Below are 26,672 nucleotides of genomic sequence, written 5' to 3' on the forward strand. Positions count from 1 at the left end.
AGGTGAGGGCACACCAGGCGTGCCGGTTGTAAGGGAGTTTGTCCAACACATTAGCTGTCTCCCTTTCCTACTGTTTCACAACCTGTAGCATTCGGTGCATCACACAATCCATCAAGTCATGAGCAGAAACTGGAGTTTAATCACTCAAAAAGTACTTTAGAGTGCTGTGCAGAACATTCACTTAACAGAAGCTTTCTTTTATCTGTGGGATACTTTCCCCTTCCAATTATGTCAGCAAAATGTATTTTAGGAACACAAAAGGGTGGGTGTGGCTGTGCGTACGTGTGGGTTTGTTTGTCTCTCTATGCCAGGCATAGGCAAACTCCGGCCCTCCAGATGTTTGGGACTACAGTTCCCATCATCCCTAGCTAACAGGACCAGTGTTCAGGGATGATGGGAATTGTAGTCCCAAACATCTGGAGGGCCGGAGTTTGCCTATGCCTGGTCTATGTAGATCACATAATATATATATGATGTGTGTGAAAGAGAGAGGAAGAGAGATGAAGAGGAAGTAGTAGTAGTAGTAGTAATAATAATAATAATAATAATAATAATAATAATAATATTTTTGTACCCCATCCATTTGATTGGGTTTGCCCCAGCCTCTCTGGGCGGCTTCCAACAGAATACACAAAAACATAACAAAACATCAAACATCATCTCGATACAGGGCTGACTTCAGATGTCTATGGAAGGTCGTAAAATTGTTTATCTCTTCAATGTCTGAATACATATATACGATGTGCACCCCAAATCATAAAATGCTAAATGGTGTAATATCTGAGCTATTTGTTACATGATCTTCTGCTCTTATTTATATGCTCAAAACTGACTACTCTGCAAAAACCTCTGTCTGCCCTGGCTGCTCTGCCACTTTGCAGGAAGGCAGCCTTTAGATGCAGCACTATGTGCCCAGGGTTAACTGGGGAAAATTAAGAAACAAAGGAGAAGATCTCAATTCAGATTAACACCGGATGTTCCAGAGGAGGAGATCTCAATCCAGATTAACACCTGATGTTCCAGAGGCCTCTAACTGGCTGGATCCTTCTCTGCCCCACATCCACAGGGTGCAGGTGATCTCATGATATGGGTCCCTAATTTCCCTCCTGTTGCATTTAAGTTCATTCTTCTGTTGCCCCTCACTGTCCCTGACATTTAATCTGTCATCTTATTTCCAACTGTTTCCAGCTAAATTTTGGTACACGCTCACAAAAGGGACACAGTGTTTCTACATCCTCTGAATGTTCCCAAATGTTTTTATAAGTGGCTTTCATATTGTTTTGAAATGTATTTTTTTTAATGCGTCATTTTGACTTTTTGATGTTTCCTGCTCCGAGCCCCATTTAGGGGAAGAAATGTGATAATTAAAATATAAATGAATGAATGAAGGTGATGGCCTTCCCCAGATATTTATCTGTAGCTGCTAGTACTCAGAGTAAAGCTGATAATAAGGTTCCATTTATCTGTTTTGCTATATATTTCCTTCACGACTGTCATCATTGGGTTGTTGTTGTTTTTTTTAAATATAATTTAATCTAGTGGGCATTATGGTATATTATGACAACAGATTTCATACATGTACTACGTTTTATTTCTGGTGCTGTGATATTTTTATTGTATGTTTTAATAGATATTTCTGTCTCTCTCACACACACATAACTGTTTAATTGCGATTTTTTTTAAAAAAAATTGCTTCTTCCCAATGTTTTTCACTGTTTCTAGGCTTTATCATTCCATGCCAAACCACCTGGTGCCATGTGCTCTCACGACTCAGATTTTCTTCAATTTTTTTTATGTGTAGATACTATGAAATAAACTCAAATAATTTTTTTAAAATTTTTCATCCAAAATTGGGTGCAGGAGAATTTTTTTAAAATTTTGATTTTCACACAGTTCAGGCTAATGCAATTTCTGCGTGAGTATAGAAAAAACAAGGGATCCGAGACGTATTTTGTTTTTGTTAAATAATTAATAAAACTTTAAAAAAATATTTTATTACCATAAAAAACACCCTTCTTATTTTTAAAGCATAACAAGTTCATGGTTAGCCCATCCTACAAAAAAAGTATGTTACATATTGTTAGTTGTGGTTTGCGTGCTATGGCTTATCGAACCTACCAAGGTACAAAATGACTAAAATTCACTTAGAATGGTCAGTGACCCTTTTCTGTGGCACTCAATACCATATTTATACCTTATTTTGAAAGAGACCAATATTAGCTTTATTTTGATACCCAAATAAGCCCAATTGGTTGAAAAATAAGCGAATCAGGAGGTTTTTTTCCCCTAAACTGACACAGAAATGGCATTAACCTAAATCGTGCGAAAATCGAAATTTGTGAAAATTTCTCCTGCGCCCAATTTTGGACCAAAAAAATCTTTGAAAATGTGAAAAATTTAAGGTTAGATTGTTAAGATAAATTATAGAACAAAAATTGGGTAAGATGGGAAGAATTTGCTGAAATAGTTAATTGTAATAGAATACAAAAAAGGGAGGTGTGAGGAGGTCGATGAACCAAATTAATGAAAGGTAAAGATATGGAATATTGGATGTGTGTGTTTAATGTATTTTTTTTTTCATTTTTCTCTTTTTTTCCTTTTTTTCGTATTGTTATAGTGTGTTTTTTATTGTAACTGTAATGTATGTTTTGTTAAATTTATATTGTTTCCTTTTCCTTCTTTTTCTTTTTTCTGTAATTTCCAAACCTCTAATAAACATTTTTTTAAAAAAAACAAAACAAAAAATCTTTGAAAATGAATTTGAGGTTATCTCATGGGTATCTACACAGAAAATGTTTTTGAAGAAAATCTGAGACGTGAGAGCACGGTCGAGTACAGTCCGGAACCCCAGACGCTCAATGAAAGGGACGCTCGACAAAGCGCCACTCTGCGCATGCGCAAAGTGCAATTTAGCGCTTCTGCACATGTGGCAAACCCGGAAGTAACCCATTCCGGTACTTCCGGGTTTGCTGCGGACGTTCGACGAAATGGACCCTAAATGGGGCGGACTCAAAACGAGGTACGACTGTATTGAAATCAGGACATTTTATGTGGGATGACCCTAATAGCTGACCCTCTTGTGTATGCACAGTGTGTGGGGAGGGGGCAAATACGACCCAGGAACAGAGAGGCAACACTGTCAGGGAACTGCCATCGGAACAGGGAAAGGAGATAGAGGAGCCGTTGGGATACAGGGATCCTCCGAAAGTCTTGCGAAGCAGTTCCTCTTCCTGCAGTGGGGAGAGCCACGCCTCCAGTGGGGAAGAGGGGGAGGGACCAGGGGATGCTGCTGGGAGCCCCAGCACTGCTCCTGGTCAAGCCGGCCAGGAGGGAAGCACGCCTCTTCCGTTGCCCACCTTGCGCAGAGGGGTAAAGCACAAAGAAGGGAGAAAAAGGCTGGGGTGTTAGAAATCAAGCCTTTATCAGGAGAAACTGGCAACTCTCCCAGGCACCCGGCTTGGTCTCCTGTTGACCTCCGTGTCTGCTTTCCCGGCAAGATCCAGGCAGAGGTCGCGATAGGCGATCCTTCTCAGCGTGAGAAGAACACACACCCTCTTTCCTGCCCCCCCGGCAGGGGAAAGAGATAGACAGAAAATGTATTTACATGCCTTTATTTCTGTCTTTGCAGCGTTACAAAAAACATGACTGCTCTCTTCAAACTCCAGCAGTCAAGAGAGCAAACACTTCCTGTACAGCTCATATTACACTCTGAGCTAATTCTGGTGCCCTCTGTTTCCCACGGACAGTCCCAACATCATGTGATGTTTTCGAGCAAGCAGCTCCCAGCAGCATTGTTTCTATATCGTAACATGGGGGTGACAAAGTTCTTATGTTGGGGACAAAACCAGAAAAAGCCACTCCCGGATTCTGCTAGCGATTGAGGCAGACATAAACTTAGGGGTTCCGCCCTGTAAATAGTTTTTGCACCAAATAAAACCTGTAAAAGACAGGTTGGAGTCCTGTCTTAAGCAACCACCCCTGCCATCTGACACAACACATTTCAACTGCAAGAGAGCAGGGAAAGAAATGTTCTGCACCCAGAATGGCACTGACAGGGAGGTGGAGAGGGGATGATGGTCTCTGCTCCAGACTCCTGTGGTGTGGATGTAACAATGGAGGTGCAGTGTAAGCACTGCGGCCCGTTTTGTCGCCTTGCCCTGCCTGATTGGAGCAAGATTTTGCCAAAATCTTCTGCATTGGCATGGGAGGTGGCAGGGCAGGTGGGGCACCCAAGGAGCTGCTGCCAGCTGAGGCAGCCGCCTCAGCCTGCCTATGAGCTGACTTGCTTCTTGCATATTAAGGTCACAAAAAACCTTCTTCGAGGTAAGGAATTTTCCACCCAAAACACATAAGGCACACCAACATAATTAGGAAGGCTAATACTCAACTGGTCTTAACCAATAGGTCTGAACTAAACTTGAGCTATAACATGTGCTGTTAGAGTTTCAGTGGCCCAAAGGAATGGAAGTAATGAATTTCCTTTTTGAATTCCAGATACTGTTTTTGTATTTGCAAAAGTTTGGTGTGTCAAAACCGACCAACGAAATGAATTTCCAATGTCTCTGTCAGGTATCTCAGTCAACTACTGTAAATCTGAATTCCTCTTAAAAAAATTACGACCTAAAACTGAAAAATTAATTTATTTTATGTCTAAAATTACAATATGTGCCAAAATAATTGAATATTTAAAAATTCATATGTTTGCATTTATATGCAAATTTATTTTAAATGAATTATAATCCAGTTACACGGAAATTAGAAACATACTTTAAAACATGCAAAAAACCAACAATCTCTCAATTTTGAGGAGAACAGCTACAATTCAAATGTTGTTTCCAGCAAGTTTTCTATTTTTATTTCAAACTTTACAAATCCTCCTTTCTGATAATTTTTTGAATAAATGGCAATTTACAGTAGTGGATTTTATTCTGTCCCTAAAAAAAGAAGAAGCTAGACTAAATTAATCCTTTTGTTCCACAGAGCTCAACCTGATGATGAGTTATACCATATATATAATTTATATAAATTATAAATATATAATTTATATTCTGCCCTATATCCAGAGGTCTCAGGGCGGCTCACAGAACAAAACCAGAACACAAATCCACAAAATATATAATCAAAATAAAAACAACACTACAACAAAATAAAAACTACTCTGTACCCTATAATCAATGGGGGACCAAATTAACACTGGGTAGACACTGAAATCAGACTTTCTAAACATCTCTTGTTACAAGCTCTTCCATTTAAGAACTTTAAACCAAATCTACTGAACTCAGTCTACGTGCCTATTTTATAGTTTTGTTTTTCATCCTTTAATTGCCTTCTGTTGTTGTGATTGTTCACTCAGTTTTATATACATTATAAAATGAAACAATAAAAAAAAACCGGGAAAAGGAAGTGGAATTTCCAATGCGATTTACCTTGTAGATTTTGCAACGGCAAGGTCATGATGCCTCCTGCTGCAGCTGCAGCCACCAGCCCTTGGATGTTGGTGAGATTAGCGGTAGGCAAAGTCAAGACCAGTCCTTGCTGGCCCCCCAGCTGACCCGCCATGTTGAAAGGAATAAGGATAGGTTGATTCAGTGCTGGCGTGCCTCCTGGCATCACCCCTGCGACAGCTGAGGCTAGCTGCTGCGCCGTCAGTAGTGGCTGAAAGGAGACGTAATGATCATATTTTAACATATTACAAAATAAAGGCATAACAGCACGGCTGCAGTGGTTTCACTAGAGCAGCCTCCCCCCAAACTGGTGCCTTCCAGATGTTGTTGGACAACTCCCATCAGCCTCAGCCAGCACAGCCAACCTTCAGGTATGACCGGAGTTGCATGTTGAGATCTCCAAGACACCCCCCAGTAAAACACAATTGACACTTGATTTTAGTTTAAGGTTTTTGGCATAATTTTGGCCACAACTTTATTAAAATTACAAACAATGTGAGTGGTTGCTTAGGCATTGGTTGCGACTATCTGACCCCGCATGGGGACAGACTACATTCGCACGCTTGCAAAAGTCAGAAAGGGAAAACATTTTGGGGAGAGAGAGACGGGACTGGGTACCATGCCTCACCTCCCCCCAAATGCTCCCAGGGGCTCTTGCATGGCCCTAGCCCCTTGACAGGTGTTCGGACAAAAGCATGGCAAGCCCCTGGATTCCTTTAACGGAATTCCTTTGCAGCAGTAGCATTGTGGAGGGTCAGGCACAGCCAATCCATGCCCCTCCACCAACCAATCTCTAAACCCATGCCTAACCGCAACCTTACAAGTTGTGACAATTTGCTACGCAGTAGGCAAAAACCAAATGGCACCAGCCAAATGGACAAAATCCTACCGGGCCCCTGCCCCCAAAGCAGACGACCCCATGACAGGCATAGTAAGGTCAATGCGAACAACCTGAAAATAGGGAGGGAGGGTGATCCAATGTGCGCAGCGAAAAGAGAAAGCTCAGCGCTGCATGCAGGGTATTTAAAGGCTATGGCTGTCAATCACAAAATGGCAACATTCAAATCTCCCCAGCAACAGAAAGCACGTGTTAATGGTGGCCAAAGCAACAATGGGTGTCTTGCTAGCCCCCACCGCAACACGTGCTCTCCATGAAGGAGAACATGCTTTGTAGTCTAAAAGCTCTGGTGGACACCATGTTGTGTAAGCCTGTGACTTACTTCTGATTTGTTTTAGATTTCTGACTACAATCACGGGGCGTGGGGCGTGTGTACTAGGCCAGCAGCATTTAGAAATGCTGGATTATTTAGATCAGGCACGTCCAACTCCCAAGAGACTGCAATCTACTCATAGTATAAAAAGACCGGCTGTGATCTACCCACTGTCATTGTCAAGAGTTGTCGAGTTTTTTTTAGGGGAGGGTTGGCCAAAGGCAATCACTAAACTTCAAACCTGGGACACCCAAGCGATTTACTGGTAGATCACGATCTACCTGTTGGACATGCCTGATTTAGATTAACTAGTTAAAAACACTTTTAATTGACTGAAAAGGTGTCCCAATCAGCCAGCAGTTGTGGATACAGATATAGATACAGACATTCTTCTTCTATAAAAAATATAGCTGGCAAGTGCCTTCTCAAAAGAGGCATTCTCTCTTGCCTCCTACAATAAATTTATGTGCCATCTAAAAACAAAGGAAAAAATGCTTCTGGCATCAGAAACATTGTTTTTACCCATATGCAAGTTTCGCTGATTAATCAACTAAAAGTAATATGAACAATCAAGTTCAATTGATAAATTTGCAGCGAGTTTATATAATAATTTATGAAAGGAAAAAATCAGTGCCTGAGAGCTTTCTCAGGTAAAGCTTTCTAGAGAAGGTGTTGCTGCACTACCACTTTAATGCCCAAACAGGCTTCCAAGTAAATATTTTGTACTCCATGTGGTCATTGGCCAAATGGGAGCCCCTGGTGGTCTAGGTTTGCCCCGCAGGCCAGAGAGGTTCCAAACCGCTGCTGAAAACACTTACTGTAGGTACCCAATAATATTTTAAAATGCAGTAGCTATTTGCCAAATTTGGTGATAATTAAAGCCTTTGTTTAAGATTTGTAAATCACTTTTCAAACAAAATGCTTCCCAAAGCCGTTTAGAAAAAGGTACACATCCAGCATACCAGTAAACCATACATGACCTACCAACCAAAAATAAGTTTGTTGGCCTGGTTTTTTATACTAACATTCCTTCAATCATATTCTCAAGGTGGTTTTCAAAAGAACAAAGCAATTAAAATGTAAATACAGGGCTGTTCTTTGTGTTTGCTTTTTGCAGAGGTATTCTGCGACAGTAATAGTGGAATAATAGGGCATTAGTAGAGGATTTGTACTGAACATCATTCCACTTTATTAGTTGCTTCCCCAGTATGAGCACATTATGGCCACTTAAGAGGGCCGCTCCTGCACTGCTGTGCAACAGAAGTGGCCCAGAAAATAAATTGGAACATCTGTGGCATAAACAGTTGCAGGATTTCAGCAGGAAATTACAGGACTCGTATTTATTGGAAACAAAGAAGTATGTCCGCTCCTAAACATTTGCAGGTGCAAACGGTACTAAAAGTGAGATCATATTTAACTGTCCCAATACAAATCATCACCAAAGCACAACAAAAAGGACATCTGGATGGACCGACTGTTGTTGCGTAGACAAAATATAACTAAATTTGTACCCCCCAAAAAAGCTCGGGAGGTCAATCTATAACCCTCATGGAGTTGTTGCTCCACATATACTTTTATACTGTGAAGAGCCCTGAGATCTACAGATGAAGGCCGGCATACAAATTTAATAAATAAAAATAATATAGGTCTGATTTCTGGCAGTGAGGGCTGCTCTACAGGCTGCCCCTTCCCGTGAGTAAGCAGATCTGTTCAGAGATCAGAGGAAGTGTGTTCCTCTTTGCTGCTCTTAGTCTCTCTTTAGGAAAAATATACTCTGCTCCTTTACACTCACAAACGCTGATTTGTTGATTTCCTCTAAATTCTTTCCAGTTTCACATCCATAGCATATACTAGACCAGGTCGGGTAATATGGAACCCACCTGTGCTCTGAGCTGCACCATCTAGAATATAAGTATTGGTTGCTCTTGAAAGGACGCCTCGATCAAACCCAATCACCAAACATTTCCTAAGAAACAAAGCCAAACAACTCTTTTGAGCTGTTAGCCCCCAGGGGGCAGATCTGCAAAAGCTGCCAACTATAGTTCTGGGGGGTGTTACTCTGACTGGCTTTGGCCCTTCCAGGTCATAGACAGAGGTCTCGAGCATCACATGCAACTTGATGGTTTTTGTAAAAAAATAAATCAACGACGCCAAGCATTGAATGTGGGACCTTCTGTATGCACAGTCTGTGTTGTACCATTGAGCCTAGGACCCTCCCCAAATATGTAAAGCTTCATGAATCTGCATGTAATCTTTGTGCAGGGGTCATGCTAAAATTGCTGCATAGTTCAAATTTTAATACAAGTGCTGCCAAAGCAAACACAAATTCTCAGCACCTTTGTCAGACTAAAGCTCGAAGGGTTCTTAGGAGGAACTGGTGGCAGTTCAAATAGCACCAGCTAATTTAATTCTCCTGTGGAGATATGCTCAGAAACTGGGGGCCGGAATGTCTGCCAGCTCTTCCCTAGCAGCCTGGCTCAGTCACTTTGTAAACAGAAACCCTTCAAATTTTTACTTAGAATTACAGCACAATCCACATAAATACTTGTTGGCTCCCAACTAGGATAAACGTAATTTGAAACAAGGTCTGTGTGCAACACACACAACTGTCAAACCCAAACTGTTGAATCAAACTTACATTAAAAGTCCATTTAGCAGTTTCACATCAACTCAGGCTGTATTTAAAGCAGAAGACTGATGTGAGGCTCCAGTAACTTAAATTAAGGAGCAAAATTCCCTAGCCCAAATCTGAAATTTGGCTTGAAAACTGTACATAGATGAATAAACTTTCTCACGCATGCACATACACACACATTTTAAAAATGTTAATTGCTAAGCATACATTTCAAACAACAGCATGCAGCCAAATCATTCTACTTTATCCATTTAGCTGATTGTTAATATTTGCTTTCAGAAAAGCAAATTTTATTTCGAGTCAATGAGAGAAACTGACCTGGGGCCCAACAGGGAACGCTGGATGGGACTGACTGGGTTGGTGCTGATCAGATGTGCTTGTATCAGACAGTGCTGTGTTTCCTCTGGCTCCTGGAATTCAAAGAAAAAGCTCTACCTTAATATCTAGCCTGGGGACTAGCACATTACATTTTGCTGTGATGTCACATAGCATCAAGCTGAAAATGATATGCTAAAGCGGTTTATCAGTAACTCAAGCGCTCAAATCACTTATCAGCTGCATAAATTATGCTAACATTCATTCAGGCCAGCCTACTCACTCGGAGGGAGACACGGAAATCTGACAGCAGTGAAACTGAAGCCATCATCAACACAGCTAATGTGGATTGCATTATACATCCATTTACATAAAAAAAAAAATCGCACAAGCTCTCTGCAGGGGAAAGAGCCTTTTTTTTTTAATGCTAAAGTGAGCACCAGCTATCCTAATTTCATAGAGCAAGAATTAACTGGGCCAAAGTAAAGTGACTTCTACTGTTTATCTCTGTGAAAGAGTAAAATATCTGTAAAATACCACGGTGCAAACTAGTGGATCCAAGGCAATTGGACTTTGCACAGATGAAGAGTGAGGGCTTGGGGCTAAGAGTCAGCCTAGGCTCTACAAATTTCACAGAACAAGAGACTAGAGGTACTACTTGAGACTAGAGGTAAAGGGTATTTTAAAATTTGTTTTAATGCTCCTCCACATAAATGCCCCAACAGGTAGACAATAGAGGAGCATAACAGAAAGAGGGCTAGATTACACTTTCTTACTACATGCAATGTACCATTCATTTGGGGAAGTGTTTCAATTAAGTTACCGTATTTTTCGCTCTATAAGACGCATCAGACCACAAGATGCACCTAGCTTTTGGAGGAGGAAAACAAGAAAAAAACTATTCTGAATCTCAGAAGCCAGAACAGCAAGCGGGATCGCTGCGCAGTGAAAGCAGTGATCCCTCTTGCTGCTCTGGCTTCTGGGATAGCTGCGCAGCCTGCATTCGCTCCATAAGACGCGCACACATTTCCCCTTACTTTTTAGGAGGGAAAAGGTGAGTCTTATAGAGCAAAAAATACGGTACTTCGCTGGCAGCAGGACTCATTGCCATGCCACCTCAACTGACTAGTATTCTCTGCACAGATTGCAGAATAGTTTTAAGCAGGGCCAGCCCAAGACATTGGGGCACCTGAGGCAAGCCACAAAATAGCACTGACACCCCCCCTTCCCTGCCACCAGAGAAGAAGGGGTGAGTAATGATCTACATCAGGGAAAATGGTGGGGGGACACGACACACTGAATCAACCCAATGGAATCAAAGGTCTTGGGGGGGAGGGTCAGCTCTGAATTGTGGTGGGCAGGTGTACCACTGTAGAGGCGTCATTGCCTTCAAGGAGTGCACAGCCACAGCCACGGGCACCCCAGCAGCAACAGCAGATGATGCATTCCTGGGAGGCCAGATCTGCCGCCTCATGGAAACTGGCACCCGAGGCAGTTGCCTCACCTTGCCTCCTGGGTGGGCCGGCCCTGCTTCTAAGAGACTTGGAACCAAATCCTCGCTCTGGAACAGACTGCCCCAGTTCTCTCCAAATGCTTTGGACTACAACTCCTATCATTCCCAGCCTGTATGCCTAAAAGGTAAAGGACCCCTGACAATTAAGTCCAGTCGTGAACGACTCTGGGGTTGTGGCGCTCATCTCGCTTTACAGGCCAAGGGAGCCGGTGTTTGTCCGCTTCCGCAGACAGTTTTTCCAGGTCATGTGGCCAGCATGACTAAGCCGCTTCTGGCGAAACCAGAGCAGTGCACAGAAACAGCATTTACCTTCCCACCGGGGTGGTACCTATTTACAGTGGTACCTCGGGTTAAGCATTTAATTCGTTCCGGAGGTCCGTACTTAACCTGAAACTGTTCTTAACTTGAAGCACCACTTTAGCAAATGGGGCCTCCCACTGCTGCTGCACCACCGGAGCACAATTTCTGTTCTCATCCTGAAGCAAAGTTCTTAACCTGAAGCACTATTTCTGGGTCTGTAACCTGAAGCGTATGTAACCTGAAGCGTATGTAACCTGAAGTACCGCTGTATCTACTTGCACTGAGTGCTTCCTAAGTGCTACGTTGGCAGGAGCAGGGACCGTACAACGGGAGCTCACCCTGCTGCGGGGATTCGAACCGCTGACCTTCCGATTGGCAAGCCCTAGGTTCAGTGGTTTAGACCACAGCGCCACCCGCATCCCCAGGCAGTATGCTTGGAGGGTGCCAATCAGGACACTTGGAGGGTATGAAATAGTTACCTGCATGCCACCAAGTTCCTGAAAGAAGACCTATGCAAGCAAGAAGCTGGGCCTCAGCCTGCTGTAGCTGGCCGTGGTGCTGATCAGCTGAGAACTCCCCACCTCAACACCTAGGAGTGCTATTGCCAATCAATCTGACCAGAGCCATACTTCCTCTAGCAACTAAATTGGGGTAGGAATATGTACCCATCTGTCAATGCAGTTCAATATCCACTTAGAGATACATGCACAAAAGCCTACTTCCAACTTCTTATACCTCAATAAGTAGTGTGCATTATTTCTGCAGGTGAATGGCTATTGGTAGCAAATAAAAATAAAAAAACGAATCAATGAAGCAGGAATCATAGCAGAATCATAGCACTGTAGAGTTGGAAGGGACCCTATGCAGCTGGTCCATACAGGGATCGAACCTGCAACCTTGGCGTTATCAGCACCGTGGTCTAACCAACTGAGCCTGCCTGTTTATTGCTTCTGGGGCATATGGCAAAGAAGCATCAGGAACACAGGTGCCTGTGTATTTCAGCAACAATTTTTAGGATTTCTGCCAGACAGTTTGGTGTAGATTTTGTTTTCTGTGGTTTTACTGATGGCTATAGAAATGGAATTCTAACTCAACCTTAATCAGATCCTCTCATCCCACCCCACGTTTGTCCTATGAATAGCAAGTGCAAGGCAATTCAGAACTATTTTATTGCCACGCCATGGTCTGTGAAGGGAAAAAAAGGGATCTGATTCTGCCATACTTATAAATTTTAAAGAAGGTATTATCTGCTCATTTAAAACAAATTCTTCTATATATTCTCCAAGGGGACAGACTTATAAATAATGTAAATGTGGAAGAAATACATCACCACATTAAGGTACAAATAAAACAGACTGCTACATATTATTCAATTGACTTCTATCTCTATAGCAATGTGTCAATCTTAACAATATTTTATATGGAGATTAAGCAATAAATGCAGAGAATCATTAGGCAGAAACCTGGGAATCTTATTAATTTGTAATTTTAAAAAAACCACAAAAGGAAGTCAGAGAGGCACATTGGTTTGGGAATACTTACAAGTGTTGTATTGAAATTCTTACATTGATTTAGAACAGGTTAATAATAAAAGCATGTTGATGTTTCTATAAAATGAACAGAGCCAGCATTGATATCACATTTAATGTTCTTCCTCTCTTTAAAAAAGAAGTTTTTAAATGTATATGAACTCCAGCAGTTGGCTATTACATTTTTGTTTAGGACGTACAGTCATCAGAACATTAATTTTAAAATAAAACTAGTGCAATTGTACATTACAGTTCAGGAGAAGGGGAGCACACAGTAACCAAAGAACAAACAGGTAAAGCCAAAATTCCACCCAGGATTAAGGGCAATAGCTTAATAGAGAAAAAAGGCATAGTCTTATTGGTATTTGCCACTTAGGAAAAAAAAGTAACACAAAGTAGAAATAGTAATACAGTGGTGCCTCGCAAGACGAAATTAATTCGTTCCGCGAGTTTTTTCGTTGTACGAGTTTTTTCGTCTTGCGAAGCACCACTGCATTTAAACACTAACAACGGCGGGGGGGGGGGAGAAGCAGGACAGCTGCCGCAGCCGGTACCTCAGACTCACCCGCGCGTTGTGGCCACCGCGCGATGCGGCTGCTGGAGGGCGGCGGGGCTCTCTGAGGGGAGCGCGCGAAGGGGGTGCGCAGCGGCGCGAGGCAGCCGGAAGGTCGGCCATCAGCCGGAAGGTGGGAGGGAGCCGGAGGAGCGGGGAAGTGAGCGTGCGTGCGTGCAGTGACTGTCGCCATGACACAAGAGGCAGGGCTGTTTCATCTAGCGAAGCAAGCCCTTAGGAAAATCCGTCTTGCGAAGCACCTCAGAAAACGAAAAACCCTTTCGTCTAGCGAATTTTTCGTCTTCTGAGGCATTCGTCTTGCGGGGTACCACTGTACATGCAACCTCTTTACATGGCTTACATATGTTGTGGCAATTTCAACAAATTCATATCCAGATTGCTCAGGTTATGTCTGTCAAAGTGCGCGCTGATGTGGTTCAGTGGCTAAGAAAATGAATTGCAAGTCATACAATTCCCTTTTTTGCTTCTGCCATGTTCTCAGTAGAGTCCTCTTCATACAATCTTTGCACATGCACAGAATATGTATGGGGGTGGGGGGTGGGGGGAGACATGGAATCCCACCAGGAAGCCCCACCATATGTAAATTTGATTTGTGGGATCACCAGTCTCATATAACCAACATGCTTAAGTCTAATTAAGGCATGAAGGGGTTAAAGCCATAGAGTAAGCTGTCCTGTCAGGCTTACCTAGGTCACTCCCCCTCACCTTGGGAGAAAATAGGTAATCAAGCTTATTGTTGTACCTCAGTCTACCTGAAAAACTCAGTGTGTAAAGAGGTCTGAGATGGCTGCTCTAAGCTCAGACTACATGGCGCTTTCAAGTGTTCTTATACCAATAATTTAGAAACTTTCACCCCTGCAATGAAGCCAAGTTTTACTGCCTGTGTTTTCTTACTGATGTATGGAAAAGCTCATGAACTTGACCTTTGGAGATTTTGTAAGTAAACCATTTTTAACTTACCAAATGTGTGGTCTTTTTCTATGCTAGGGGAAGAGAAGAATACTTTGCAACTTGCAAGGGCATATTTTAAAGGTCTAATAGCCTATATTTCCACGCTTTACTTTGCTGCACATTTTATTATTTAAAATCTCTGCTGGGGTTCTCTCACCAACCAGTACTTGCCCCAAACCTGGATCTTGGTATCCAGGAATTCTTTTATACCTGTTTGTTCATTGCCAACCAACACAATTGACAGTCAGAACTTCTTGTGTTTAAATACTGCATAGCCAAATTCTCTCCACATCATCTTAAACCTTCAAAAGATGAGTAGTATTGGAGGTAGGCGTCACTCCTCACTGCTCATGTAATGACAATATTCTCCACCTTGCTTCTCTGCTGCTTTCACCCTAAGGATTTGCCTAATTATGTGTTTACTGTATTTCATGTGATGATCACCAGTTTGAAATTGGCAACTTTCATCATATTTTATATGAGTGTCCATCAAGAAGGACACTGACAAACTGACAAACTGACAAACTGGAACGTGTCCAGAGGAGGGCAACCAAAATGGTCAAAGGCCTGGAAACGATGCCTTATGAGGAACGGCTAAGGGAGCTGGGCATGTTTAGCCTGGAGAAGAGGAGGTTAAGGGGTGAGATGATAGCCATGTTCAAATATATAAAAGGATGTCACATAGAGGAGGGAGAAAGGTTGTTTTCTGCTGCTCCAGAGAAGTGGACACAGAGCAATGGATCCAAACTACAAGAAAGAAGATTCCACCTAAACATTAGGAAGAACGTCCTGACAGTAAGAGCTGCTCGACAGTGGAATTTGCTGCCAAGGAGTGTGGTGGAGTCTCCTTCTTTGGAGGTCTTTAAGCAGAGGCTTGACAACCATATGTCAGGAGTGCTCTGATGGTGTTTCCTGCTTGGCAGGGGGTTGGACTCGATGGCCCTTGTGGTCTCTTCCAACTCTATGATTCTATGATTCTATGATCTGTCTAAAAGTAATGGGCCAGTCCATACTAGTTCATGGCGCCCTTCAGATGTTAAGCACTACTACAACTCCTACAATTGGCCATGCTGGCTCAGGCTGATTGGAACTGTAGTCCATGGCATCTGGAGGGCAGCACATTTCCCTTCCTTTCTTGATCACTGAGACATCAGGTGATGGCTTTCAAAAGTTATTGAGCCATCAGAAATCAAGCCCCACATGCAGAGCCGTCATGTGACTTCTTCCTTTAAACCCAGGGTTCATTAGCTGTGAACCATCAAGTGTCAAACAGTGAAGCAATGCACATGGTTGTCTAACTTGTCTAACTCTGTATTTCTTAGCACATTGCAAAAAAAATTACCTAGTTCCTTACCGAACCTAAAGCACCCGCCCCCCCCCCGCAGTGAATTGAAAAATGACTTATTTTATTGTTTAACAGAATATAAACAAATCATTTATTTGGAAGAAAGCAAATAATGTAGAACACCATTTTCAGTGCTTGTACAAATAAATTACTGTCAGACCTTAACTATCTATAATATTAGTTCCAGTAATTTACAAAGTGTGTCCATTTTTCAACAGTTCTAGTTTTCTGGTTATTATTACACCTTTTATGTAACCCACCCATTGGTTAATTTGTCTATCTCTGTGACCTCTAAACACATCAATAACCCACACTGTCATGAGTTGTTGATTATTCCATTTATGAACCCTCGTAATTTTTGCTAACATTAATAGATTCATAATTAGCGATTTTATGAACATCTGATTTTTTAAAAATAATAATCCAATGAAATAAAAACAGCAAAGGTCTTAATTCCGATCCTAACCTTGCAATTTCTGATATTGTGGTCCTTACATTTCTGAGCACAATTCAAAGTGTTGGTGCTGACCTTTAAAGCCCTAAACGGCCTTGGTCCAGTATACCTGAAGGAGCGTCTCCACACCCATCGTCCAGCCCAGACACTGAGGTCCAGCACCGAGGGCCTTCTGGCGATTCCCTCCCTGCGAGAAGTGAGGTTACAGGGAACCAGGCAGAGGGTCTTCCTGGTAGTGGCACCCACCCTGTGGAACGTCCTCCCATCAGATGTCAAGGGAATAAACAACTATCTGACTTTTAGAAGACATCTGAAGGCAGCCCTGTTTAGGGAAGTTTTTAATGTTTGAAGTTTTATACTGTTTTTAGTTTTCTGTTGGGAGACGCCCAGAGCGTCTGGGGAAACGCAGCCAGATGGACGGGGTATAATAATAATAATAATAATAATAATAGTTTCCAATAATCATGTGCCACCTGGCATGCCCACCACATATGAAGTAGACAATGAGATGCACATAACCAACATTTGTGGCTCTGTGGAACGAACAACCCCAACTGAGATATATCTCACTCCAACTTTGTCTTCTTTCAGACAACAGGTAAAAACCCATCTTTTTCACCAAACTTTCAGTGACAAATTAAAAGTCATTTTATGTGTTTTAATTATGCTATGTATGGAATTTGTTGGAATTATGTTAATACTTTTGTTTGTTACATGTTATGTTTTTATATAATTTAATATAGGATCAATTTCAATGGGATTACTCTGAGCATGGCTTTGTTAACTGTCCTTTTAAGTCTAGATCCAATTGTACATTTTTCTTAAATTTTAAAATATTTTTGTCCCATCCTTCCTTGATTCGCACCCAAGGCTGTTTATGCAACAAATAAGTTACCAATTATACCATGTGAATTCAATAACAATAACATTTCTATTATGTCATCGATGATCTATTCTGTCATATATGATCTAGTTGCAGGGGGTTGGACTAGATGATTCTGGGGTCCCTTTGAACTCCAAAATCCTACAATTCGATTATTCTAATAATAATAATAATAAAAATCAAGGAAGCCAAACAAACAGAACCACCAGCAGCAAAAAAAAAGCAGTAGGCTAAGATAATGCTCAACCAAACATCCTTTTAAAGACAATGTACCATAAATGAGAAGTTCTTGCCTCCATTTCACATCTGTCTAATCTCTAAAATTAATCATATGTGATGACCAGATTTACACAGAAGAAGGCAATCCTTCTTCTGGGTTCAGATGTTCAAGGTGTTAATGCCAAAACCAGAACTCTGAACTGTTCTCAGAAACAGCTATGATAAAATTCCAACAAGCAATTTGGGGGGAGGATTCAGAACAAGAGTCTTGAATATATTCAAGAGCTTTAAAAACGAACTTATTTTTAAAGCATGTGCTTTGGATACTTTTTGTACCTCACAATTATAACCAGAGACACAGCTGCTACGAAGGCAGAATTAATAATATGTGGGACCCTGCATACATTCTGCTTTTCACAGAGGTATTTTAGCATGAAATTTTGCATAACCTTAAATGGCTGCACTTCCCGTTGCACAATATTCAAGAGGACTCTGGTTTGAAACTCAGCATCTGATTTGTCCAGCTCTTTTTCCAAGCCACTTTAGCAATGCCTGGGAAACAGCATACCATTTCATGTGTATGAATGAGGCTTTACACAGCCTCAATATGAGATTATTCATGCTGGCTTTCCAGGATCAAAGAGGGATGTATCCTCCTGACACCCATATCTCTTTTACTCAAGCACTTGTACTTCACTTAGCCTCATAGGCCCTCCTCCTAAGCTACCCGCCGTATAGGAATTGCACCAGAAACAGGTTTTGCTTGAAAACCAGAAGAATGGCCAGAAGAAGAATTGTGAGTTAAGAACCAAGAAAATGCAGCAAAGCAAGAATTTCAAACTGGCTGGGAGCTCCATTGCATCCAGCACTCCTGGTGAAAATTTATTCTCTGCCATTTATTACTGTCTGTGAGAGCATAGGTGGAAACACCCAAGAATGAAAACCACAGCCACAAAACATTCAGATAAGGCCATGATTCTTTGTTTACTTGCAGTGCTCTCTATATGAGCCAAACGGGAGGAGGAAAACTCTGATCCTAAAACTCTGCTGCCTTGTGGGATATCTTTGGGAGAAGAAAAGGCTAAGTAAACCCTACACAGATCTAGAGTCTAAAACGGTTGGCTGGTGCTTTGTATACCTCCTTCCAGCAATTCCTGCAGACAAGCTAGTGCCAAGTGTATTGCTCTGCTTTCCCTTTAACAACATCAGTGAGGCTGAGAAGGGGGTCTTGTCCTCTGGCTACCCCCCAGAGGTGCACTCCATTGTCTCTCAACAGATGCCAGCAATGGAAACTACAATAATAGTGACTATTATTTGGTACTTAAAAAGGAAAAGGACGCCTGACAGTTAAGTCCAGTCGTGAATGACTCTGGGGTTGCGGCGCTCGTCTCGCTTTACTGGCCGAGGGAGCCGGCATTTGTCCACAGACAGTTTTTCCAGGTCATGTGGCCAGCATGACTAAGCTGCTTCTGGCAAAACCAGAGCAGCATACGGAAATGCCATTTATCGACACCTGTTTATCTACTTGCACTTTGACGTGCTTTCAAACTGCTAGGTTGGCAGGAGCAGGGACCAAGCAACGGTTGCTCACCCCGTCACGGGGATTCGAACCGCCGACCTTCTGATCGGCAAGCCCTAGGCTCAGTGGTTTACACAACAGTGCCACCCGCGTCCCCTATTTGCTACTTAGACATCAACAGTTGAAGCCTCAAATTTGTTGCTGTCCACTCTTCCTGAGCAAAGAAACCCCTCTACAGCTGCTTGATCAAGTCATAGCCACCACTATGGGCTGCTTTGACTTATTCTGGCTGCTTATATATGAAACTGCTTGGAGTGGTCATTCAGAGTTTTGGAGCAAGTTGGCATCAATAGGCTAATGACACTCAGCTGTATTTCTCCCTAACACCTGAATGTTAGGAAGAATGGAGAGGCCAACCAGTGCTTGGACGCAGCAGCAAGATGGATGAGAAAGAACAAGCTGAGTTGAATCCTAGCAAGAGAGAGGCACTGTGGGTAAATGGTTGCCATGTCTGAGAACTTCTGGATGGGGTTGTCAGACCCCTAAAGGAGAATGTTCTCTATCTGAGAGGGTTCTGGATCCAGCTTTGTCACAGGAGGCCAAGGTAGCTTCAGCAACAAGAAGTACCTTTCACCTGCCGGTACATCAGCTGCGACCATTCCTGGACCAGGAAAACTTGGCCATAGTAATTCATGCATTGGCTGCACCCCCCCCCCCAGCATGCCAGTGCAATGTGCATCGCAATACAGCTCCACTCCATCTCTCTTCTATTTAGAGGCTGATGCAAGACTTACATTCATACATCCATTCTGAGCACAGGGGAAACGAAGGAGAGCTATTCTCGGGATGATCCTGTATGCTAGACATTATCAAATTAAAATGTCCCTGAATGCAAAAAGCATTCAACAAACTAGATTCAATCTTTACTGGTTGGAAACTAAACAGGACCCTCTACTTTTATCATTGAGGCCAATCCCAGCTTCCTGGCAATTTGAACTACGTGATACACATTTTTGTCACATTCACACTTAACACTTTTAGGTGTTCAGCAACCCCTTTGCTCACTATGTTTCCATTCTCTCATTTCCACGCAGCAGTCTATTATTTACATTTCCAACCCCACATCTTGATTTATACAGTTTTGCAAAATAAAAATGCATGTTCATATTGGAGCATCTTGTATTTTTACACTCTAAATGAGAGCTGAGAAGCAAGGTCACTACATGAAATGGGAAGAGAGATCATTGTAAAATCATGTTCCTTATTTAAAATAAGCTGACGCCCCTTCTCCCTGCCTCTCCCCGCCACCCCCACCGCCCTGAACGGTGCACAAAGATCCCTCTGTTAATGGCGCATGCATCTTTTATGAACTGGACCCTGCCCATTGTGGGTTGTAGTTTCTTTGCTACTGAATGCATTAGCACACATATAATCATATTAAGGTCACAAAGACTCTATCAATTTTCTACGAATTCATACAATATTTCTTTTGCTGTTAGCACTGCTGAATATAGTGGTGATAAAGGTTGCCTATTAGAAGATGGACAGTTGAGCACATTATTATTTTATGTTGGACAGCTGATCCCTAACTAAACAGGGCAGAAGACGCTCTAAATTAAACTTCCTTTCTTTCCATTCCTGCATCCTTACTAAATGCCAAAGGGGGAGTATGTTAAAAGAACATCTATTATTTGGAGCAACTGCTACTATTTGCCTTAAAAAAAAAATACCACTAGCCATCAATTTCTCGTGAGGTTCTTCACATAATTTATATATGTTTTCATCTGATTATAAAGTAGAAACGATTTTATCTTTAAGCAGAGTTGTAATCCATGTTGTAATCCTTGCAGGATTTACTAATCCCAAATGTTGACCAGGCTCATCTCCCAAGATTAGTTTCTCTTACTTAAAAAATAATAATACACCTAGTAGATCTAAACTACTGATCTGCCATTTAGCCTCATCAATCAGAAAACATTGGAATCAGTCTTTACCTAGAACCATAAGTTTCAGAAATTTGCAAAAGGCAAGGAATGCTGAGATTCTTTCTAGCCTCCCTTATTGGTTTCCAAATAGGGTTGCCACCTTTGTTCTGGCAAAATATAGGACAGGATGGGGGGGGGGGCTGGGGGCAACCCCCCCCCCAATGCTGAAATGACTTCAAAGCAATCCATTAAGTCTATTGCAGCCTAACCGGATGACCCCTCAGGAATTTGTGGCACCCACATGAATTTGTAAATTTGTCTGTGCTTTGCTACCCAGAGCTTAAATGCATGACTTTTCACATACCCTTGTACACATGCGCAGTACTGTACAGTAATACATGCAGGCAAGGGCAAAAAATAAACAGGGGGGCATATTCTGATGTGGGGATGAACTATATTCCACATATTAAATTTATGAAGGAGAGAAAATAATATTAGGGGGCAGTGGGGAGGGCAAGCCTTGTGGGGAGAAACTTCTCCCCCAACCTCCTCTCTCAAATATCATGTGGGGCTTCTGGGCTACACTGGCACAAAACCGCTTGTTTCTAGAGACTCAGAACTTGTAGTTCTCTGAGGGACAGGGCACCAAAGAGAGAGAACAGCAGAACACAAACTACATCCTATATTGAATCAATACAAGGCATAGCACTTTACACTGAAATAACAGACAATCCTGTATTATACAGGACAGGTGGCAACCCTGTTCCCAGGGCAAAAAGGCATCAGCACTTAAGGCATGGGTAGGCAAACTAAGGCCTGGTGGCCAGATCTGGCCCAATTGCCTTCTAAATCCAGCCTGCGGACAGTCTGGGAATCAGCGTGTTTTTACATGATTAGAATGTGTCCTTTTATTTAAAATGCATCTCTGGGTTATTTGTGGGGCATAGGAACTCTTTCTTTTTTCTTCTTTTTTTCAAAATATAGTCCGGCCCCTACAAGGTCTAAGGGACAGTGGACCAGCCCGCTGCTGAAAAAGTTTGCTGACCCCTGTCTTAGAGCAATGAAGCAGGATTGCGTTTCCCCACCTCAAGATTAAGACCATTCCTTTAACAAACTGGGTGGCTGCAAAGGTGCAAAAAAAATGTTATATTCAACCAACTGCTAGGACACAGAACTTAATTAAGTTTGGGTTCTCTGGACTATTTGCATTTATTTACAAATATTTGCATTTATGTACACATACACGTGAACCTCCCCCCAGCCAACAAATGGCATTGCTCCCACATCAGTTCTTTAGGGGGGCAGCCAGCCCCAAAGTTGCTTTAAATTCAGCTCCTTGTGACTTTCTCAATCCTGCTCTCAATCTGTGATGCATTGTTCTTTTCACACACAGAGAGACACCCCCACCCCACCCTGCAGGGGACTAAAATCTGGATGAGTCATCTTTTTTGACCATCACCTAGCCTTCTGGAGCCTTATTAGCTCCCATGGAGACTCAGCAACTGAATTTTAAAGGTCATATTTTTGTCAAATCCAGGTACTGCCTCAGGTCGACCCACACAAGGGCAACCCACCCTGATAATCCCAGAAGTCTGATAGGAAACCCACAACAAGCCCCTTTGGAGTTAGAAGGCAGAGCGGGCTTGCTTAAATCAACAGAAAAAATAAAGTACTCATGGGTAAAAACTCAAGTCCGTGCTTGAAATGGCACTGGCAGTGACAGTGGGAGAGTTTATTCGTAAAGAATCCATTCTGCTAAGACCCAAATCATTATCAATTCAGCTACTTCAGATTTTGGATCTGAAGCCCCAAAGCTGTACACAGGAAGCATGAATCAAGATATTAGCTTAGAAGCCAATGAGCAACCTTAAAAAACAACCCAAAATATTTAATTGGTAGAAGGGTTAGGAGTGCAGAAGACGGGCTCTACCCTGGAAAAAATTACCATCTTTTCATTACTGAGTTGTGTTTTCACCAGATTGTGTTAAGCTGTGAGAGCAGACAGGAGAAGGTGTTTTATGAAACTCTCTCTCTTGGTACTTAGTCCACTATTCTGGTCTTGCTTCCAGCAGCGTTTTTGACAATTTCCTACTCTGCTCTGTGGTTTTTATGCAGCCCTACGGGGCGGCTGAATCAAGAGTCTCATTACAGGTTGTTCAGCTGCTCAGACTTTGCTGAGACTCTTAAAAGAGTAGCCCCACAGAGAGGCATACAGTAGGAGCCAAGCAGTGAGCTAAGGGGATGACAGCAGTTTTGGTCTGTAGACATAAGGCCAGGCTTTAAGATCAGATGAAATTACAAGCGAAAAAGAAAGAATAAAAATAGGAAAGCCTGCTACAAATGAACATGCATATAGCATGCATTGTGAAATGTTTGTGTTTGCAAAAATTCTGATACACCCAGCCCTCCTCGGCAAGACCTCAACAGCATGATACCTATAGCAAAGATCTCATGAAATGTCTCAGCAGGGCAAGCCATTATTTCAAATGAGAGCATTGGCTTCTATCTGTAGCAACTCATGGTATATTTGTGGCTGAAGATTGTGTGTGTTTTTGACTGAAATTAACCTGTGATTCTGTTTGCAATACAAAACCCACCAAAGGAAATGGCTGTGACAGAGCTTGACAAAGGATTCCCATATCATGTCAATTTAGCTATACTGATGCAGTTTCTAGGGAAATAGTTCACATGCCTGGTTTGAGAATATGAAAAGCAACACGCACCCCCATACAACATGTCTAGTCTAAACTCAAGAAGACAAAATGTACTGAATGAAGAAAATTAATGCTAATTTGTGTTTAAATATTGGGGAAACTGGAATTAATAAATTGAGGAACAGAAGTATTAGATCTTAAAACAGCATAGATTCAAGAACAGAAAATGTAATAAAATATATTGTCTGATCTACAGGAAAATCAAGAAGATGTAGGAATTTTTACATATCAGCCCATGAAAATACTTGCCTTGAAATAAGTATGAGTTCAGTAGGACTTAATCCCAAGTAAGTGTGAACTGGATTACAGCCACAGATTGATTCAGTCTGATTGCTTTTATAATGCATAAAACTTGGTGGCATGCTGAAAGAGCATCTCCAAACATCTTCTTTATGGCAAAACCTTTCCATAATAACGTGCTGTGCGGATAGCATGTATGCAAAACAATTCAGGTCACCTACTGAGTCAAAAGTGACTGACAACAGGCAACTGAAAATGGCCAGGCTGTTCAATACCTACCAATCTTTCAGAGGCAAAATTAGGCGCACTCGTTCTCCCCTGTTCTCACACCAAATCATGTGGCTTCCGTTTACCTTTTCCCCTTCTCTGCCTACAGTCAATTGCTATGAACAGCCTGTCTGTTCCTGCAGCCTTTCGAAGCAGGCTGTGCTAGTAGGATATTGGTCATAACAGTTTCCTTTTTATTAAAATAATTGTGGGTACAGAACCCTTAATCTTACGATGGATTTATTTATTGCATTTATAGTCTACCTTTTCCTCCAAGGAGCTCACAGTTCCATACATGGTTCTCCCCCTGACCTTTCTTAATCCCCACAACAAGGAGGGTAGGGAAGGCTAAGAGGCAAGTCACATGGCCAAGTGGAGATTTGAACCTGACTCTCTCAGGTCCTAGTCCAATACTTTAACCAGAATGTGGAGTATAAAAAACAACAACCATCATTTGCTATCAATAGGAGGGAAGAAGTCAATGTCATTTTCCGTCTGTGTGTCACATGGAACATATCCCACTCTCAGGGGTGAACTGCATGTTAGGAATCACTGGTGACCTTGGGGGGGGGGTTGGGGGGAGTGCCTTTGACAAGGGCACATTCTGAGCATAGAAATGGGTAGGTAAAGGTAAAGGGACCCCTGACCATTAGGTCCAGTCGTGGATGACTCTGGGGTTGTGGTGCTCATCTCGCTTTATTGGCCGAGGGAGCCGGCGTACAGCTTCCGGGTCATGTGGCCAGAATGACTAAGCCGCTTCTGGAGAACCAGAGCAGCGCACGGAAACGCCGTTTACCTTCCCACCGGAGCGGTACCTATTTATCTACTTGCACTTTGATGTGCTTTTGAACTGCTAGGTGGGCAGGAGCAGGGACCGAGCAATGGGAGCTCACCCCGTCGCGGGGATTCGAACCACCAAACTTCTGATCAGCAAGCCCTAGGCTCTGTGGTTTAACCCACAAGAGGAGTCATTTAACCCTTTCCCCACTCAAGTCCCCACAACCCACAATCACAAGCTTCTTTTGCCTTTTGGAGGGCTTCAAATGCAGGCAAAGATTTACCTAACAGCCAGGGCCGTCTTAAGCATATCCGGCGCTGTGTTGCAAAGATCCTTCCAGTGCCCAAACCCCCCCTTTTCCCAGAGTTGCCGACCTTTTCCCAAGCCTCTGCGGGGATCGCTCTCCTCCCGTGGGGGCTTGGGAAGAAAGCTGCACGTCCGCCAGCCATATGTTTGACGGGGCACAGCTGGCAGGAGGGAAAGGGGAGGCTGCTGGCAAAGCCGCTCAGCTCCCCCCCTCGCTGGGGTGTCCCTGAGAGGCTGGCGCCCTGGCCCAACGCACCAGTAAACCCAGTGGGAAGACAGCTCTGTTAAGAACATAAAAAGGGCCTGTTTGCTCAGGGCAGTGGTTCATCGAGTCCAGCATCCTGTTCTCATAGTGGCCAAGCAGAAGGCCTTAAGCAGGACTCTTCCCTGCCATAGTTTACATCAAATGGCATTCAGAAGTCTACTGGCCCCATCAGCGGAGGCAGCACATTGGGTTTGTAGCCACCAGTGGCGTAGCGTGGGGGGTGCAGGGGGGGCCGGCCGCACCGGGCGCAACATCTGGGGGTTAGGGTTAGGGGGCGCAAATCCACGGGTTAGGGGGCGCAAATTACTTGCCTTGCCCCGGGTGCTGACAACCCACGCTACGCCACTGGTAGCCACGGTGGGCTGTGTTAGCCTAATCCTCATTCAAAGCCTTTCAAACCTGTATGAATGGATTCCATTGCAAACTACGCACTGTGTGCAGAAGCACTTATTTTTGTCTGTCCTGTCATGGCACCCACTCTGTGGAATAGTTTGCTTGGGGGAAATCCATTTGAACAGCATCGTTATATATTTCAGGCCAGGTGTTTAAGACCTTTCTTTATCTGCCAAGCATACCCTCCCCTCCGCTTCCCTGCTTTTACAGTGGAATTATAATTTTCTGTGTTGTGTTTCTACGGCTGTACTTAGTTAGGTTATTTTGAATTAATATTCAATACCAGTTGGGGTTAATAGAATTAATTATTACTGACATGCTGCCTGTAGCCTTGAAGTCAAGGAAAGGGATCTAAGAAAAAAGTGAATAAATAACTGTGAAGAATCCTATATTTTAAATATTGAGTTTTAAAAGGAATTTTAAGCTATGACACTTGCAATTAATTCTCTTAGACAGCAGTCTTAGACACAAATACTAGGTCTTGAGGCTGACTAAACACAGTAGAACTTACTTTTGAGTAAACAGGTATAAGACTGTGCTGTAATTATAGTAATGCAGTAACTGCAAAGCTCAATTTGTAAACAAGTGTGTGGTTGTCTATATATTGTTAGTACATTAAACAAGTACCCCTTTTGCTCATATATAAACTCATTTTTAAACATTGATATTTTTTGACGTTCCTCTGAAGAGCATCTGTGGAATATTATGGCAACTCCCCAAATAGCAACAATGGATGAACACCAGCTTGAGAAATTCATGTCTATATTATTTATGAAGCTACAATTCTCCTGTAAATAACCCAGTTGTTAAAATGATATGTATCTATGTAATTGAGTCTTCTGTATACAAATAAATAAGGCTTTATTGCAATGTCAGAAGTTAACAGACCAGT

General features: G+C 42.5%; 1 protein-coding gene and 1 long non-coding RNA gene across 3 annotated transcripts in view; one reads left to right on the plus strand and one right to left on the minus strand.

Moving 5' to 3' along the window:
- POU6F2 (POU class 6 homeobox 2) overlaps positions 1-26,672 on the minus strand; it is a 305,677-nt gene that overhangs the window by 142,633 nt on the left and 136,372 nt on the right. For both annotated transcript variants that reach the window (XM_083407054.1, XM_083407055.1), the window contains exons 3-4: positions 9,609-9,700; positions 5,427-5,655 (exon numbers count right to left, since the gene is read on the minus strand). In XM_083407054.1, the coding sequence (XP_083263180.1) occupies positions 5,427-5,655; positions 9,609-9,700 (321 nt within the window). The remainder of the gene's footprint in view (positions 1-5,426; positions 5,656-9,608; positions 9,701-26,672) is intronic.
- Positions 2,845-26,658, plus strand: LOC310661317. The gene is made up of 5 exons (XR_014503892.1): positions 2,845-3,019; positions 4,495-4,569; positions 14,509-14,553; positions 23,728-23,818; positions 26,469-26,658. It is a non-coding gene; the product is annotated as an uncharacterized lncRNA (long non-coding RNA).

This window comes from Podarcis tiliguerta, assembly GCF_965153285.1.
Source record: "Podarcis tiliguerta genome assembly, chromosome: 12".
Classification (NCBI taxonomy): domain Eukaryota; kingdom Metazoa; phylum Chordata; class Lepidosauria; order Squamata; family Lacertidae; genus Podarcis; species Podarcis tiliguerta.